Consider the following 20,045-nt stretch of genomic DNA (forward strand, 5'->3'; position numbering starts at 1 on the left):
CTAGTTTTAGTGGGAATTTTGTAGACTTGGTTGGTTGATTGGTTGGGTTTTGTTTGTTTTGATTTTGTTTTTGTTTTTGTTTTTATGGACTTCCACACTGATTTCCATCATGGCCGAACTAATTCCATTTGTTACGTGTTTTCTTCATGACTGTAATTCCGAATGGATGAGATGACATTGTGAAGCATTGTTAATGCATTCCACTTTTCTGATATCTTCTTCTAAGGTTGAACATACTTTCATGTATTCATTGGCCATTTCCATTCCTTCTTCTGACAACCAGGTTGGTTGATTTCTCATTCTGTTCTTTAAATTCTTACATCGTGTAGGTGTTATTCTTTTATCACTTTTATAGGTAGCAACAATTTTTCTCCTATTCTGTAATCTACCTCTTCACTTAATTAACTATATCCTTTTTTGAACAGAAACTAAAATTATTTCCTTTCTGTCAATTGATCAACTGACCACCAATTCTCAATTTCCTTCTTGTCGAAGGATCAATAGATCCTTCTTGTCAATTATTAGCATTAGTCTCTGAACAACTGGAGCTCTTGGAGCTAGAAATATGGTGCAGTGGTTAAGAATATGTACTCTTCTTAAAGAGGACCCACGTTCCCAACCAGCATTCACATCAGGTATCTCCCAAGTATAACTCAACTTCCAGAGGATCCGAAGCCTCTGGTGTCCATAGGTCCTGTACTCATGGACACCTATCCATACACTGATAAACATATATATTTGTTATTAAAAATAAAATAAATCTTAAAAGTCTTTCCTGTGCCTATAATTATTTTCCCTACTTTTTACTCAAGCAATTTCAGTTTCAGGGCTTATATGAAGATCTTTGAAGTTGGTGTTTGCATAGAATGAGAGTTTGCTTTTAACAAAGCCTTGAGATTTGAGATTTTCTGGTTTGTCTAATGTACACACTTGTTACTATAAACGTCCTTCTTAGAACTGACTTCATTGTGTCATGCATTCTGATAGGTTGTGGTTTCTTTTTCATTTGATGGTAAGATTTCTTTTTTTCCATCTTGATTTCCTTTCTGTTCTGTTTATCATTCAGTATTGTGTTGGTCAATCTTCATGAGTTTGGTTGTTTTTCCCTAGCTTCTCTGGCTGGTGATGTCTTGTTTTATTGCCCTGCCGTCAGATAGCGTGCACCACACGTTTATAACTTCTAATTTGGGTTTGGACACTTGTTTTGACAGACGTTAGAACAGTGTTGCCATTTGTTTCTTAGATCCATTTCTTTGAAGTACCTTTTCCAGCCCTTGCACTATAAGATAGCATCTGTCCTTGTCAGTGAAATGCGTTTCTTAGCGACAACAAATCAGTGGATCCTCTTCCCTTATCCAATCTGCTACCTGGTGTCTTTTGATTGGGTTGGGTTTTGTTGTTTGATTTCTTTTCTTTTTTGTTGAGTATTTTCTTATTCTTCACTGCCTAAACTATAGTCCTGGTGTGCTTTATTTCCTGTAGCTTCATGGGTGTATTTACCTGTCTCTTCCATCCACGGATTTCGTAGCTATCCTCCTCTGTGAAACGAGTTCAGTGGTCATGAATTTCTTTAGCTTATTTTTATCATGGAAAGATTTGTCTTTTATAGTTACAACTTAGTTTTGCTGGATGAGTAGTCTTGTGTGGCATTTATCTTTTAGAGCTTAAAATATGCCTTGCTTGGCAAGCCCTCTTGGCTTCAGAAGTAATATTTAAGGTAAGGCGTTGGAGAGATAGCTCAATGGTTAAGAGCATTGACTGTTTTTTTTTTTTTTTTTTTTTTTTTTTGGTTCTTTTTTTCGGAGCTGGGGACCGAACCCAGGGCCTTGCACTTCCTAGGTAAGCGCTCTACCACTGAGCTAAATCCCCAGCCCCGCATTGACTGTTTCTTAACCAGAGACTTGAATTTGATGTTTGTGATTTTGAGTTAGGGTGTGTCTGGAGGTTTAGGTGTTTATTATTATTATTATTATTATTATTATTATTATTTTATTATTATTACTCTTATTCTTTCATTGGGCACGTCTGTAGTATCCCATTAACCCAGGACTTAAATTTGATTCCCTGTCACTGACATTAGGCAGTTGACAGTTGCCTTAACTGTCAACAGACATCTGACATCCTCTGCATTAGTGCATTCAGATGTGCGTGCACAGGCACATGGGCACACACACGCACACACACACACGAATTTAAACTATTTGTTGAGAAATGTGTAACTTTCCTCCTGGGCCTGGCTTTATGTGTTATTTGGCATTTCTCTCTTACAGATTTCAATATACTTTCTTTGTTTTATTTACTTAGTATTTTTGACTACAGTAAATGGGTAAAAATGGAGGTAAGACTGGTTTGTATTGGGTTGACACAAGGAAAGGTAAGAAAGAAAAAGTAATCAAACAGTGGAAACAAGAGACACAGGTCAAGAGGAGACAGTCTTAGCTGAAGGTGGATGGAATGAAAACAGAAAGGGGTGGACTACAGTCAGAAGACAGCCATGTTCAGGAGGTTAAGACATAGAAATCCACAGCTAAGATAGGCCGTGTGCCTTGTGAAAACATCAAAAACCAATATAGAAAAAGGGTTGTAGGAGAAAGACAGACTGGGAACACAAGACTATGAGACAACAGGACAGAGCTGGCCTGCTAAGTTGATATGTGTATCAATTAGGGGCTATCAGATAGCTGGGTGGAGACACTGAGTCTGAATGTTGTCTCCTATGCTGGTTGTAGCCTGGAATTTCTCATGTTGCTCCTCAGTCTCACCTATGCTTGCCACACCCCGAGCTGCACTGTGCAAGGTCAAGTCACAGATGCTAGTCCTGTCAGGTGCTCCTTTACAGCAAGGCACAAACACTAGCACACATTCAAGCACACATTCGAGCAGTCCCTCGGGCTGGGATTGCAAATGCTGTTCCCTATGTTGATCCTTTGTGAACTGCTAACCCCTCAGTAAGTAGGTAGCTGATCCATCCTGGATTTGCTCATAGATACTGGTCACACATCTGAGCCACCTCCAGGTGTTGAATGCTGCCCTTGTCCATGCACAGTCTTTTCTGACATTGGATGTGTCACTAGACACTAGCATCTATATTTTCCTTCAGGCTTTGTCTCCAATAAGGTTTCTACCTTTCTAAATCTTAAGGTTTGATTCAAAGTTTTGTCCCTTCAGTCTAGACGCATTCAGCATAGAGACTCCATGGCCCTTGCCCTGAGATTTCTAGACTGTGGATCATTGAAAATCTGTCACCACCTAATTATTCACCAGAAGGTTTTCTTTTAAAATGTTCCGCTCCAATGCCAAGAGGATTTGTTTGTTTATGTTTATTTAATCTCTCTTAGAAGTGCCTGCTACTATAAGCTCAGTGACAGTTTTCTTAGGATCTCCTTCTTATGTGTGGCTAGTCATTCCCTCTAACTAGGACAAGGGAATTCCCCTACCTTGCCAACTCCTCTAGGATGGCTCTGGTTTTTCTTGTTCGGCTCCCCATTCCTGTCACTGTCACCAGCTTTCTCTGGTGTGTGCCCTGGAGTCTAACAGGTTACGTCACTGTCACTGTCACCAGCTTTCTCTGGTGTGTCCCCTGGATTCTTGGATACCATCTTTTGACTTTGTTGTTTATGCAGATATTTTTTTAAATGCACAAAGAAAAAACCACAAAGAACTCTAAAGTAAAATCACCATATAAATATCCAGTTTATTTTCTCAAATATTAAAAAATTTTCCCCAACCAGTCTTCTATTGTAAGTATAAAACTACTTAAATGTTCTTTGCATCTCGGAGCTTAACTCTGCATCATGTGGGCTTACTTCAGTCCTCACTCTTGTGGGTTGTGTATTTGGGCAGTGTGTTACCAACCCCTGTCGATGTCTATAGGTATCTCCAGTGTGTGTGAGTGTTTGCCTTCGTGTTCTTTTGAACTGTATAAGCACCTCAGCACCTAGACTGATGGTAGGGTCAGGACGTTCTTAGGTTGTTGAGTTGACTCACCGGGGTTCCTGTCCAGTGGGGTCCCTCTGCAGGACCGCTCCATACCCTCAGCATTTTAACAGGTGTGTTGTTAGCTCTGAGAGCATGCTGTTGCTGGTACAGGAATCCCCACTGGGCTTTGGAAACAGCAAACATGGCACTTGTTCTTTGTATCAGAATCTGCCTTCCTGGAATTGGGATGCATCTCAAATAAAATCTGCTCTAGTGAGTGCAAAGAATGCTCCTACATTTCTTTGACCTGTTCACTTTGTTATTTTTGTCTTTATGAACTAAGACTTTAAAGAAGCCAAGTGCTAACTGTAGTGAGTAAAACAGATGCAGTAATATGAAAATCTAAATAATGTCTCCTCCCTGTTCAGTCCTGCCCTCGAGAGCTACCAGTCGGGCTGATATATGGGTTCCCTCTAGCAGTGGCCTCTGTGCCCAAACAAACCTAATCAGATTTGGAGTCTGTGATTCGTTGTGTCTCAGTCAGCTCTTCATTTGGCTTCTTGAAAAAAAAATATGTAATGGTTCTTGTGGTCTCAGAAATAACTGGTAAACTCATTGTGTTTAACGATTACATTGCGTGCGCCTTGTGAGGTGATGTAGTTAGGGTGCTGGCACACGGTATGCATGGCATTATTGCCAACAGTGCTGCAGTTGCTGGTGTATTGATGCCCCTCCACAGGCTAGGGACTGAGAAGTGGGTCGCAGGATCAGAAGAAATGTGAGCCTGGTTGTTCTGTTCTGTTTTAATAGTCAGTATCTGACTGTTAAACTATTGATTTCCTGAAGATTTTTACAAACCTCACTCAAAAGCTTGTGCAGGTGCCTGGCTCCCTGGCTCCTCTTCCACCCTGGATGGAACCACACTTTAAACTGTTTGCCAGTGTCATGAAAAATGGTATCTCAATGTTACTTTATTTCTCCTTATTAATGAATTTGAGCAGTTTTCCCAATATTTAATTAGCATGTACATTTATTCGAGGTCACCTGCCTGCTGTACCCTGTCCTTTGTCTTCTCTTGTTCACTGACCCTGTCTCTCTTCTGCTTCTCTCTCTTTACCTTGGATTTCTTTTGTGGGACTGGATGTGGTGCCGCAGGTCATAACCTACAGTGCTGGACCAGTGCTCCCCACCAACCGCATCTCTAACCCTTATTTGACTCTCGGTGTGATTTCCTAACTGTAGACCTGTTTTTGAAGAGGTCTGTCTTTTCCCTTATGGTTTTGAGATTTTAATTTTTTTATTTTAAGGTTTTAAAAATGTTCTAGGTCATCTTTTTATGATTCTGCTTTCCTTGCAGATACTTGCCAATCTCCTACCATGTATCTGTGTGTATGGAACCTGGCAATGAAGTGGCCTGTATTCTCTGTGTACTCCTAGTCTTTTTCCTACTGTGTAGTTGAGCCTGTGTCATTAGGAAGCTCCTGTGTATACCCGGCATCCGCGCCTTATTTCTCAGTAAGTTCTAAGACTTTATTTGATTTGGGAAGAAGGCTTTGAAATAATAACGTTAATTACAGTTCTAAATATAACCTTAAGGAGTAGAAAATGAAAGCAGCTCCGATTTTCAGCTTTCTGTAATGGAAAGAGCACGGACATTGAGTTCACACTCCACTCCTCACACCGCAACCCTATAGCCTTTCCCAGTTGCTTAGTGCGCCTCCTCTGCCCCACAGCTGTGTGACCCAAAGCTGGCTTGTGTTCTTAAGAACTTGAGAAAACTGAGAGCCAAAGAGATGGCCCATCAGACACCATGAGTTCAATCCCTGGAACTGATGTATACAAATTCACATGAGGTAGTGTGTGTTTGTAGTCCTAGTATCCTGTGGCAATATGGGAGGTGGAGACAGGAGCATCAGCCAGAGTGATCAAGGAATACCTCATCACGGTGGAAGTAGAGAACCAACATTCACAAACCGTCTTTGATCCCAACATGTGATATAACATGCACACATAACCCACAGTCAGCGCCTGGTCAGTAGCATCCTGCGTTATTAGTGTTGTGTTTAACAAAAAGATTTATGACTGCAGATTACATCCAGGCCAAAGATAAGCAAATAAATCTCTTCATAAATAATCATACAATATAAAAAGAGTATCCAGTATACTAATTTTGAAATTCAGACAAATAAATTAGTCTGAAAAATTAACATATCATCTTTCAAATTTGCTACTTGTAAGAAGTTTTTCTTCCTTTCTTTCCTTCTTTCTTCCTTTCTTTCTTTCTTTCTTTCTTTCTTTTGTTTTTCTCTATTGCTAGCCATGTAGACCTAACATACCTGGAAAAAACAAATGTTTATTTGTGGGACAGCATTGCAGGGGACCAACCTCCAGAGTTAGGGAATGTTCTGTCATTGAGGTCTAGCCCCTGTTCAACTACTTAATCAAGTAAATAGGGAACATACAATCTGTAAGGGCCATGAAAAATTGAGTTAAAATGTCTTTTTAATGTAGCTAGTCAGCAACAAGGAGTGAGTTGTAACAAGGAATTTTAATATAAATGTATGCAGTAAATTAATACAGCAGCTGTTTTTCATTATTCTAGCTAGTTCCCCAATAATGACACAGAGGAACCAAGATTTATTTGCAACTTAAAAGCACAATAACTAGGCTTTATAATTCTATCCTAATCCTCTGATCTAATCCGGCTATCTCCCAGCCAAGACCCCCGAGATACTTGCATTTTTGTATTGGTCTGGTTCTATGGGCTTCAGGTGTGTTCTCCCATGGTGTGTGTCTCTCCACACCCCTTCCTCCTAGCAAATCCTCCTGCTCCTCCTCCTCTTCCTCTTCTTCTTCCTCCTCCTTCTCCTCCCCTTCTTCCTCCTCTTCTTCCTTTTCCTCCTTCTCTTTCTCTCCCCCCATACTGCCTCTCCCCCTCCACTCCACTCCCCTTCCTTGTCCTCCCACGTCTGGCAGAAGTCCCACCCTATTCTCTATTCTACTTATTGGCTTTTCCAACTTTTATTGACAAGGCAGAGAAATTTGCACAAACTTGAGACAGGAGATTCTTAACATAAGCATTACAATGCTTTGTCTGAATTGAAGCCAGATAATGGGACAAAGAAATCAGCATTTGAATAATTGAAGGGTAAACTTTAAACAATGTACAATAACATTATACCTATAGTAAGTGTCAGAAGACACTTTAGAAAAAAGGCAGAGTGATATCAAGGCTGAAGTGGGCATCATTCTGCCTGTAGCTACATTGTGCTTGAACTTAAGTCAGTTCAGATATGACCTGACTCTCTCCTGTCACTCCATGTCCTTGAAGGGTAACTGACGTTATAGCTATGGGTAGAACATTGGCCTTTCTTAGTCATGTTTCTGAAGAAGCCAAGGTAAGTTTTAAAAGTTTAGAAGTGAATGATACTGTTAATGAAGTTACTTATATAAAATGAAATATTTACAAGACTATGACCCCCCACCTGAAAATCACTTCTTTTAGATTGAGCTCAGTAACAAGCCTTTACTTTAACTGACTAGAGCAGAGCTAACACACATAAACACACACACACACACACACCCCATAGAAACACATACAAAAGCAACTATAGCATGGTCATAAGACAACAGACCTAAGATAGATGCTTTTTTTTCTCTCCTATTAATTTTCATTGTTGATAACCATTAAAAAAAAAACTAGCCTCATATTTTATGGTACTATTGTTAGATTTTTATAAAGAAAGGTTAAATTCAGTCTGTTTTCTCCTATTTTTCACTGTACATATTCTACATAGAGAAAATAGAAGATCATGAATTTAATCTTCATAGTTTTCCATTTCAACAAATAATGATCCATGTGCATTATTATCATGTACTGCCTGATCAGTTTAGCCCAGATAACCATATTACATGAGAGGACATGTATCATACATCTTTGTAGTTTATTGGTTTTGGAGGCAAGGTCTCACCATATAACTCTGGCTGGCCTGGAACTCACTATGTTACCAGGCTGGTCTCAAACTCATACATCCCAGAATTAAAGGTGTACACCACAATATCTGGTACATTATGTATCTTAACAATTCTCAAATACATATGCAGTAGGAAATCAGTGGAGGTTGCTGTTCTTATTACTGTTCTTTACACTTTCTTAATGTGAGATTCAAAGAAATATCTAAACAATGGAAGATATTACATTTTAAAGAAAAGAACAGTATGCTTTAGACATCAGTTCTACCAAATCACTACTATATTGGAAGATAATGAAATCGGTTGTCAGGTTACCCTGGCTCCGAGTACTCCCTGTCCTCCTGTTTGACTCCTCAGTGTTTATTTAATGACAGGACTCTCCAAATATAAAGAATCTTAACCATTCTGGGAAAACCTCAAGTAGTACAAGATTTAAATAGAATTATTGATTCTTTTATATACACACAGACACTTTTATATAGCTTTTTCTCTCCTCCCCCTCCTTTTAGAGGGAAAGCTAAATGAATATGAGAAGGCATTGCTTGACAATATCCCTAGGCTGTTAAGCCAGGTTTCAGTAGTGATTTGCAAAGGATATGGAACTAGCCTGAGAGAGGAGGGGACTGGATAGTTTAAAGACAGATAAATATAATAGGCAGATGAGGGGACAGTGAACAGCACCTCTGAAACTGGGGACAATGCCCAGCACCTCTTAAACTCTGCACTCAATATCAAGTCCACAAAACCTCATCTCTGTGAGATTCCTGACAGCTAATTTATTAGGAGGTGATGAAATGTTGGCAACTAAGGTCCATCCCTACTTCTGCCTGTTTCTCTGTGACTTCAGTTAAAACAGGACACAATTTTATATACTTTTCATCCAGCTTACTTTTGTTGCCTTTTTAAAGAGATGAATTTTAGATGCTTTAAAGACCTCAAAAAGGATCATCCATAAGATATTATCCAGGCCTTTAAAGTATCTACAAATAAATAAATTAGAGAAAAATTTCCATCAATTTACTATGTTTATTACACAAAATGATGAATGAAATGTTGAGTTCACTCTTGAATTAGTGAATTGAACAGATGTCATGGCCAGGACTGTGCTGTGAGATGGAGAGAGGACAGTAGGCGTTCACAAGACTGTCATGTTTCCAGAGTGTGGGACAAATAATGAAGAGTCTTGAGTTACAAGCATAGGAGATCATGAAAGGTGTCATGTAGGTGCCTACATGATATCTGTTAATATCCTGGGGCACACTGGTGGCTTTTACTTGAGAAAGACAATGTTAGCTTTTCAATTCTTTTGATTTATTTCCTTTTACCAAAGGGAACTAGTTAGTAGACGGGGGATAGGAATTACGTGCCTATTAATTAGTTATATTTCTGTAATTAATTATGTACTATTTGAGGGACTACTACATAGACATTAAAATGTGATTGACATTTTGGACACTGGATCACCTCTGTTGAGACTGAAAATCCGAGGACTGTTCGTAAGTGTGGATGACTTGGTTTTAGTGCCACATAAAGTAGAAAATAATATTTAGACTCATTGCAATGAACATTTCCAAATAATGCTGTTTGGACAAATGGGTATACTGTGTGATAGGCACCATGACTTCCATAATAAGATGGTATTTTATTATTTTTATTTTTGTTTTTTAAGGGGGTTGTAAGGATGGCAAGTGTGTATGAGTGGTATTGAGGTACATGATAATAATATTCATAAAGAATCAATAAAAGGTTTTATTTTGTTTTTTTAAAAGAAAATTATATTTTCCAGGATTTCTCAGTGGTTTTTGCTGGGGCAGTACTTGAGATCAAGCCAGGGGCCTTCTGCCAGATGGTGATCAGTATCGTGATTTAAAGACTGTTCTCAGTGCCTACCGCAAGACCGACAGATAGAGCAGTTCTCTAACTCACTCATCTTTTGAATACAGAAAAGATGGGATACCTTCATGTAATATGTCATCAGAACAAGACATCTTGCCTGTGCCTTGAGTCTTACAAGTTAATTAGGACCCAGGTTGTAGTGTTCAGAGCCTGAGGTGGTACTGGATCCTTAAAAGCACACAGTATATTATACACCATTAGCGAGAAGCTAGCATAGCTCACAGGAGAAGGAAACAGACCGAGAAACCCTGGGGTCGCGCGGTGCTGTGCCTTCAGACGAGAACAATTTCAGTACTAAATGAGGAGAAAAATTAAGTTAAAAATGAGAGAGGAGCAGGATCTTCAAGGAGGCCAGAGAGCCTGGAATGGGGCAGCCCTGAACAGGAGGGGAGCCCTGGACAGGAGGGGAGCCCTGGACAGGAGGGCCACTTTCTCCACCAAGCCTGCAAGAAATCTGGTAGTGAAACCAGGAAAGCAGGGATTTCATTGGTTGCTGAACAGTAGGACCTGCTGCTCTTTCTTCTCCATCAGTTCCACTGTCATAGTAACCATTGCAGCTTCTCCTGTGGTCAAGAGGCAGACAGCTATAAGCACATGGCGGTGAAGCAGACGAGCAGATGAGGGCGGAATGGCTCTTGCCTCAAAGCACACTGAACCTTGACACCCAAATGGCGAATGAATGTCCTTTCCCAGTAGGGAGAAGAAAGAGAGATTGTAGAGGGAGTACTGTTTGCAGGTCTGCTGACTGGACAGTTATATAACATGCTGATGGTGAGGAATACTATGAACACTTTATGCTAATAAGTAGAGCCTGTAAAGAGCCAAGAGAGCACCCTCCCATCTGGAAGACACCTCAGGGGTGGGTGTGGAGGAGTGCATAGTCTGTACAAGAGAGAGTTGTAGGCAAAAGAAGTATTTTTAGGAAAGAACTACATTGCAGTTAAAGCCTGGTGAGTATTCTTAGTAACCCAGAGGTGGGGAATATTCTGAACAGCTTGTAAAGGTTTGTGAAGCAGAATAAGATTGCCTTCCATGGGGCACAGTCGGGAAGGGTCAGGAGATGCAGCACTGTGGCCGTCAGAGAGGATTTAATGAGGGTGAGAGGGTAGACACCCACAGGAGGGAAGTGTGCCCTGATTTTCAGACCAACACTGGAGACTTTGAAGCAGGAAACCAGAGTGCAGCTATTTCTGCCTGTCAGAGGAGATGGGAGTGGAGGTGTGTAGTACTGAACACTTCAGGAAACCAGGGGAAGGCATAGGAACTTAGAGAGATGCACGGAATCAATCCCTAGTGTTTCTGCCTCAAAGAAACAAGGAAATCTTTTTCAGGAGGAAAAGAGAGAACTCAGACCCGAGTTTAGGCAAAGGTATAAACCTAAGGAGGAAGGGAAACAGCAGGGAAGAGATTTCAAGCTACATGAACTTTCAAGAACAGATGGATATATTTTTAAAAATGGGGGAAAAAAAAACTAGGAATCTCAGAAATAGAAAATATTTTCTTTGGGACAAACCCAGTGTATGAACTAAAACCTAAGAAAGGCACTGATGATTTAATACTAAGGAGTTCTTCATGGCTATGTCTCAGAAAAATAAAGAGAAAACATGGGGGATAGGAAAAAGTAACCATAGTGTATGCCCAACATGTGAACCTTTTTTTCACCTGAATGGAGCAAACAGACTGAATATAGCCTTTACTCCGCATTGCTGAGCTGAGCCAAGAAGGAAGGGTGGATCTCAGAAGTCAAAACTGACATGAGGTGTCCTCACCTGAGCAGCAGAGCCAGGATTCCCCTCGAGTGGGGGCAGAGGCTTGAGTATGAGATATCCCTACACGCTGTTGCACTGAGGGCTTGGTTCCCCTCATGGATGCTGTTTTGGGAGGTTCTGGAAGCTTGAAATGGAGCCTAACACGAGGAAGTAGGATCATTGCTATCCTTGGGAGTACTCCACCCCTGACCCCTCTGCTGTCTTTTTCTCTGCTTCTGGCTGCCATGAAGGAACTGTTGTGTTCTGCCGGGGCCCCTCCTGCTATGATGGTCCAACTGACGTCTGAAGCCCTGAGCTCATCATTGTCTGCTGTCTGCATTTGAGGGCTACTCAGTGTGGAGGGTTCTGGTCTAAGGCTAGAGCTCTGCAGAATTCCAATGTTACCACATGTCAACAAGATGCCTGTTTCCCATAGAAGACAGACCTGTGTGGCAACTGTAAGGAGAAATTTTTCCCCCAAAAGTTTGATGTGTGAGAAATTAAAAACCTAAATGACCAGTAAACCTAGGAAGAATATGTTGGTTATATCGGAATACAAACTAAAGTACAGTAAACCTAGGAAGAATATGTTGGTTATATCAGAATACAGACTAAAGCATAGGCAAGGCAGGCTCCCACAAAGGAACGGGGAGACCTAGCCCAATGTAGTGGACATTGGTACCCACCTGTACTGCCAGCTGAGAGAAGTCCGGCCGCTCTGAAAGGTAATCCAACAGTCATTGTGAAATAAAATTGATGATGTATATACATCTTTAAAATTTCCCATCTGTATCTGCTCTGGAGAAGTCTGGCTTGTATACACCAGATTTAATCAAGAATGTTTGTTTTACGGAATTCTTATAATTGTATAAGCAATTAGAGACAACTCATGATTCCATCATGGTGAGAACATAGATAAGTGTGTTATTACCATAAAATGGGATATTATTGATCAATGAAAATTAATGAGCCAAGAGCTATCCATACTGATACTGATAACTCAGAATCTTACTACACTGAATGTAATCTGTAAACAAACTCTATAGTGTGCTATTTACATATGTGTAAATATAAAGAAGTAATAACAATATCCATGAGAATAATATACATCAGACCCGAGGTACTGATGTTTTCTACAAAGGGATGAGAGGGACAAGTGGGACCCAGAAAGAAACCAGGGACTATTGGTCAATGTGTAAAAGGAACCAGCACAAGACCAGCCAAGGTGGGGCTAAGGAGAGCTTTCTGTGCAGAGATATATCAGTGCCTGTGCAGAGGCAAGGGACAGCGGGATTGGCAGGAAGGGTACCAACCTCAGTGCAGAGCAACAAAGCCTTAGCCAAGCCCAGCCTTTCCTGGGCCCCCTCTGTCAGCAGCTAGGAGAGGCCTAGCCAAAGGGTGTGCCTGTGAACAAGGGGGTTGGGTCTTGGTATCTTGGTAGCTCCTAGATGAGCTAGGGCAGTGAACCCTTCTGCTGTACTGGGCAGGCCTAGCCACCATATGTTTTGGAAACACGGCATAGTTTGTATTGTCCTGATGCTCCCTCTCCCCTGTCCTTGTCAAGTATTTGTGACTGAAATGAAGTTCACATGAAGAGCCTTGCAGTGTCACACAGATCACCTTCAGAGCATATTGGTACCTTCACTTCTTCATAAGGTTGTGCCTTTATTTGCTGGACTCTGAGGATAGTCACGTGCTATCACCAGAAGTTCTTTTCATTTCTGAGTATTTAGAAGGCATTAGATGTGGTTTTATATGACTATATAATGCCTTCCGCATCAGTCAGTGAAAGCAATAGGAACAGAATTATCAGATGCTTATAACCTGCTCACCCATCTGGGACGAGTCACATATAGTGCTAGACTTCTGTTCTATAGAAATAGTATTTGTCCTCAAATAAAGCAAACATATACTTCACCTGAACATGCACAGAGTTATAGGGTAACAGTCGCATGCAGAGCCGTGCCTTCCAGCTTCCTGATCCTCTGCCTTTGGCAGTGATGAAGTCCTGCTAATGAGAAGTGTGCACACAGAAGAAGGGTGGTTTTGATAAATTGGTGAGTGGTGTTCAACTGTATGGACTCTGGGAGTGGTAGAGATATGATATAGACTTTGTTCTTTAAGATGTTAGAGGAATTGCCCAACTTTAACGTTGGCTCCATGGAGTTCCAGCATGGATCCGTTGGCCCTCTGGGCTCTCCACACCCTCGGTGGTGCTTCAGCGTTCCTAGCAACACCCAGACTGCTACCCCTAATTAAGCAGAAAAGGAGTTCATTTAGTGCGTGTTAGTGATGTTTCTCACTTGTTACAAAAGTTCGGAGAATGAAGCTTGAGTCCTAGCTTCCACAGCAGTTTATAAACTTGCCCTGAAACTTGGTCAGATAAAGTGTTGTGCAGCCCCAGGGCTTAGCACACAGCATACTTGGCGGTGGTTTCTATGTGAAGAGCATGACCTTGAGACCTGGCTGAGGAAGCCCTGCAAGGAGGCAGGGGTGAGGGAGAGAAACAGCCTCCTGTTTCCTGGCACCGGCCTGCAGGTGAGCATGTGAGGCACTGTCTGGCCTGGCACAGTCACCCACCTCTGGCTATAAATATAAAGTTATGAGAAGCCTATGTCTTGTCCCTAACTCCAAGTAGAAATGTCTTGTACAGTTCCTTGCTTCAGAGGTCATAGAAGATGCCACAAACACAATTTAGACATCTACCATGATAGGATTTTTTTCTATTAAAAAAAAATCTTTTTCTTCATGGCTGTGTTCTTATTTGAAATCTTGCTCTAGTGTGGTAACTTGGATGGACCTAAATGGAAAAGCATGGCAGCCCTCAATCCCTGTTTGTCATTGAGAACAGGGTATAGAAACAATGCTACGGATGTGTGGGAATCTAGGAATAGTCTCTCCCTGACTAGCTTGATACAAGCATCCGGTGTGGGGCGTGGGGAGAGCTAACAAACAGCAGAGTAAAAAATATGAAAAACAGACATTTGTCACCAAAACAGAAATCCCCAAACAGTGAGGTGGGCGTGATGGTCATCCTTCAGGTTATCTCAGCCTGGTACAGCAGAGTGTGCACTGGTCCTCACCGCCACATGACCCTGGCATAGTCTGTCCAGCACTGTTGACCAGGCGCTGTTCCTGTACACCTTGTCCGCTGAGCCTGACCATCAAGGTCTCTGGAAAGGGATCTGAGTATGGGAAAGTGATGGGCAGGTGAGGATCCTTTCTATAAACTGTTCTGATCGTTTCCTTTCCCGTGCAGAATCTATTTCTTTTACTGGGTCCTATCTGTTGATACTTGTGGTTAGTTCTCATGCTGTGGGTGTTCAAATTTAAAAAGTTATTGCCAAGTTTCAGTGTTTCATGTCTTAAATTTGGGTCTTTGATCCTGTTGGATGGCTAGTTGTATAAGATGGGAAACGTAAGACTCTACTAGCCTTCATTCTTCTGCAGGGGAAAACCCAATTTTACCAGTACTATTTGCTGGATAGGCTATCCCGACCCCCACCCCATCCTCCCAGTTTTGTTTTTTGTTCTTTGTTTTTGTTTTTGTTTTTTTTTGTTTTGTTTTGTTTTGTTGTTTCGTTTTGGGTTTTATTGTGTTTGGTTGGTTGGTTGGTTTTTTGTGGGGTTTTTTTTGTTTTGTTTTTTGGCTCCTACCTCAAAGATTATGTGGACTTAGCTTTGCTATTTCTAGTCCTTTGTTCTATTCTGTTCATCAGCCCATCATCCACTTTATGGCAGTACCAGACCATCTCCATCACGGTAGCTCTGGAGCATAGTGTGAGGTGGGCATTGTGGTGGCTCCAGCGTTGTTCTTTCTTAGGACTGCTGTTTGTGTCTTTTGTGGTTCCATATGAATTCTTGTATTATTTTTTCCTAAACCATTGAAACATGACATGGAAAATTTGGTGGTATTGCAATAGTTCCATATATTAATTTTGGTAGCATAGATATCCTCATAAAATCTTTCCATCTTGAAACATGATGTTTTCTTGTCTAGTATCTTCTGTGATTTTGTTTTTTGTTATCTTAGGATTTTCATTATAGAGGTTTTTCATTTCTCTGTTTAGATCTATATTTTCACATAATTAATTTTAACTGATTGTAATGATACTTGCTTTTACTCTCAGGACTTGAGAGGTTGAGGCAAAAGAAAGATGTGTAGAAGTTCCAGGCTACCCTGTAACCAGTAAACTCCAGGCCAGGCAAAGCTACATAGCAAGATAGACCCTGTCTCCTGCTGCCCCTCCTTCAAAAAACAAAACAAAACAAAACAAAACAAAAAAACCTTTAATTTAGGGGCTAGTATAACAGCAAAGAAACCAATGAGCAGAGTTGACAGGTAGCCAACAGAATGGGAAAGAAGCTTTCCTAGCTACAAGTCAGTTAAGGGGTTAGTTACTACCCAGATTTTACAAAGAACTTTAGAAATTAAAAACCAAGAAAATGAAGTGCCCAGTCATGAAATGGGCAAATGAGCTGGAGGGACAGTTCTAAATTACAGATGTGCTGTGGCTATCTTTAACTGTATTCAGCATCCCTAACCATCAGGGAAATGCAAAGGAAAACCCCATCAGAGTGGCTATCATCAACAAATCTGACTGCAAAAGTTTGAGAGAATGTTAAAAAATAGAAACCCTATCAAATGTTGGTGGCTGTGCAAATTAATACAGCCATTGTGGAAATCAGTCTGGAGATTTCTCAAAAGAAAAAAAAAAAAAACAAACCAAAAGCTAAAAATAGAACAGCTGGGTGTATCTAGAGAGCTCCATATTCCACAAACTAGATATCTGTACCCCATTGTTCATTGCTCTTTTATTGACAGTATCAAAGGATTAGAATCAACCTAATTGTCCATCAACAGGTGAATGGACAATGAAAATTTTATATAAATATGTATTACTCTGCTATAAAAATGAAAACTTTGCAGGAGAATAAAATTAAAAAATTGCAGGAAAATGGGTGAATGATTATAATATGTACAATTGTAAAAAGAAAAAGCAGCATGTTCGCTCATGCAGAATATGGACAATAGTGTATGAATATTTAAATAATACATGTGCATACAATAAATATGAGAGGATGCAGAAGGGCGGAAAGCAGCTAATAGATGCAAGTTATGAAAGATTATAAAAGATAATTGTTTTTCTAGTTCTAATTCTGTCATATTTTTTTGGTATTTAGTATTGAAAGTATAAATTTGATTGTGAAGCTCTAGTTTCCATTCCAACTACATAGAAATTCATTGATTGTATTTAGACTTTAGATCTGGTAACTTTGGTGTGTAATCTTTTTATTTATTTTCAAGTTTTCATAATAATGTTTATAAAAATTAAAAGTACAAATAACTATCCTAAGAATAGTCCATGAATTTATAAAGTCAATGCTGTCAAGTGATTAGTGCAGTCAGTCAGCAGACTTAAGTAAATTTTATGACAAATATCAACATAGTCATAACTATTCCTTTAGTGTTCAAGTCCCTGCTATTTTGGACCAGCAGTCATTGCCAGATTAAACTACTTACAGCTGGATAGGCATGTAGGCAGATATTATGGTGCATAGGACCACGATGTCCTTTTGCAGATGTTGATTCTAACTTAAAGCTTTAACAAGTGATGTGTCTGGCTTAATCTTTTGGTGTTTTATAGAACAATGTGCTCTCTGTTTATTAAGACCTACCAACCTAGCAATAAGAGAGCACAAGTACAGTATACATATGTAATAATCAAATTGGTTTGCATTTCTGATGGAACATAAAGATTATTTCTCGAGAGAGCTTTTCCCACTTCTTAGAACGAGTTCTGAGTCCGTGACACAGCTATTGTTTTTATTTGTTTGTAACAGTCTGCAAAGTAGCAACATAAATACATTGTAAGTAGAACAAACTTTTTGGTTATAGTAAGGATAAACACAGCCAGACACTTACCATAAGTTTGAATATTTCCTCAGTGCAGTGACCTGCATCAGACATGGTGCCATGATTCCATCATGTCCTGGCATGCCGTCCAGGAGATAGAAAAATCAGCCATTGAGGAAGGAGGCAGAGCTCAGGATGGTTGGTTCTCACATAAACATCTGCAAGGTACTATTTAGAACCCTCAGGAGAATTAAAGACAAGAGGGCGCTTAAGCCTCTGCATGTTTTCAGTTCCAAATATGATCTGATAGTCAAGCATTCTCAACCCAGGCCCCCACATGTCCGCAGACGACTGTTCATACCCAGCACCCACACCGCACAACGCCTTGCTGTGGCTTTATGTGATGGGCATGTGCCTGTGCTACCTGTGACAGAAATTAACTCTGATCTGCCTGAGCAGCCAACCTGGTCGCCTTATATGCCTTTTATTTCCTTGACTCACAGGAGCTTCAGTTTCAACGACTCACCCGAGAACTGGAAGTGGAAAGGCAGATTGTTGCCAGTCAGCTAGAAAGATGTAGGCTTGGAGCAGAATCGCCCAGCATCGCCAGCACCAGGTACAGGGCCAGCGGCTCTATCTTCATGCACCCGAATTATGTGTCAGAGTAAGTGAGCGGGGCTCCGGCGGCTGGTCCTGTAGCATGCCGTTCCTGTGAACTTCCATTCTGAATTTGAGACCGAAATGTGTATTTACTCGCCTTGTGAGAAGCTGCTGACGGCATTGATTGTCCTTCAGTCCTGTGCTGAAGTGTTTGTCACAGCATTGGTAAGCCTTCTGAAATGCCGGACCTTGCATGCATACCACTGAGGGACCCATCACAGTTAATGGCTATCTGTTTCATAAAGCAAGTCAGCTGGTGCTTAGGCAACATGGGGCAGACGTTTCAAACTAAGAAATATTTCTAAGTGGTATGGTTTAGTTGGCCTTTAGAAATACCTTCAATTTACTTTCAGTTTTTGTAAAATCTATGAAACTGCTATATGCATCAATTACTCTGTGAAATAATCCAAAGTGTTCAAATATGGTAAGTACAGACGGAGGTAGTCGAATATAGTAGTTACAAAATGAGCATTTAATTGGAGAAACCCATTTAATAACAATTTTTTACTTTATTTAAGTGGCCTCTTCTACTATTTAAGATCACTGTTGTATAAATTATTACCATACACTCCCTGTGTTCAATCACTGTTTACCTGTACATCTACTTGAAAATTACATGTTGCTACAAGCAGACATTATTTTTATCATTCACATTTTTAAGCTTGGTTACGTGACCCACACACTGCACCCAGTCTCATCAGTTATTTCTAACTACTGGATTATTGTCCCCAGTGTCTTCCTTAGCTCACTGGAGATATGTCTTTAGCTGAATAAGATGCTTCTCATTTCTAGTTAGTGCTGGGTATGGTTTTAAACTCGAAGGCTTGGTTGACATGCATGTTTCAGCCGCAGGCATGTATGCTGACAGGAGTGTGCATTCGGGAGTTTAAGACATAAGGCCCATAAATGAAGCTAGCGGGACCGCTTAAAGGTGCGGTAGTGGGTAGTCATAGCCTTTGAACATCTGGGAATCTGTTTTTCCTTTTTGAAAGTTTATGTCTTTATTTTGTGTGTGTTAGCTGTGTGAGTGCTCATGCCATGGTGCACACATGCAGGTCAGGACAATCTGCAGGAGATGGCTCTTCCCTTCTGCCGTGTGTGCCCCAGGGCTCACGGTCAGGTCATCGGGCATGAGGATGGGAATCTTTACCCTCAGAGCCATCTTGTTGGCCTAGACTCTCTTTTATACTAATAAAATACATACACACAAGCAAGGGATAATATAAATGTTGAATTATGCCTTTTGGTAACCAGTGAAATAATTTACCAAAGAAAGGAACATTAAAAAAGAAGAAAATTGTAATTTTACTCAGTATTTTTTTGAAGGTATCAATAGTTTTATCATCGAAAAGGAAATCTGCGGATCCAGGAATATGATCCTATGTGCGTTTTCAAAAAGGATGGGCCAGGTGAATAAAAAAAATAGAATTTTATATTTGTTTAAAAAAAATTAATCCCTCATGTGAAGGGCTGGGAAGGACACCTGGCCCTGGTAGTAGGTAACTCAGAAAAATCAGATTTATCCTATTAAAATGCTAGAAATAATTTCTAGAGAAATGAAAATGAAAAAAGGTGGAGAAGAAAACACTAAGTTGCGAGCTGCCTTTGCCAGAGACTGGGAGTCACTAGATCCCATGGTAAACACTGGAGTTGTGTTTAATTTCCATGCAGGGACCAAGGAATGAAGGCCCGGGTATGTATGAGTTGGCAATTTGAATTGATGATCTCATTAAGTTGTATCCTTCAAAGGGTTCACAAGAGGCAAACACCACACTCATACAATGTGTGGATTTGGAATCCTATTGTAACTGCCACATTATTCAGGATTCTCCCGTCTTTGGAATTGTCACCTCTAGAGATGAGCTCACAGATAGACTTTGTAAAACACAAACCCCAATGGATTTTTTTTCAGTCTATGCACTTTCACACAAACATCCCCCTGTGATAGCCCCTTCATTGTGAGAGATTCCCAAACATGAGAGTAACACAGACAC

General features: G+C 40.5%; 1 protein-coding gene across 49 annotated transcripts in view; it reads left to right on the forward strand.

Annotated features, from left to right (window-relative positions):
• Window positions 1–20,045, forward strand: part of Pkp4 (plakophilin 4) — a 203,691-nt gene that overhangs the window by 98,474 nt on the left and 85,172 nt on the right. For 36 of the 49 annotated variants that reach the window (XM_087650698.1, XM_087650746.1, XM_087650701.1 and 33 more), the window contains 1 exon segment: window positions 17,895–18,007. The exons of 6 other annotated variants lie outside the window; for them this stretch is intronic. Coding sequence is in view for 14 of the 43 variants with exons in the window: in XM_087650650.1 (XP_087506776.1) it covers window positions 17,895–18,007 (113 nt within the window). In the remaining 29 variants the exon portion in view is untranslated. 49 annotated transcript variants of the gene reach the window in all.

The sequence above is a fragment of the Rattus norvegicus genome, chromosome 3, assembly GCF_021556685.1.
Source record: "Rattus norvegicus strain SHRSP/BbbUtx chromosome 3, alternate assembly SHRSP_T2T, whole genome shotgun sequence".
Classification (NCBI taxonomy): Eukaryota; Metazoa; Chordata; class Mammalia; order Rodentia; family Muridae; genus Rattus; species Rattus norvegicus.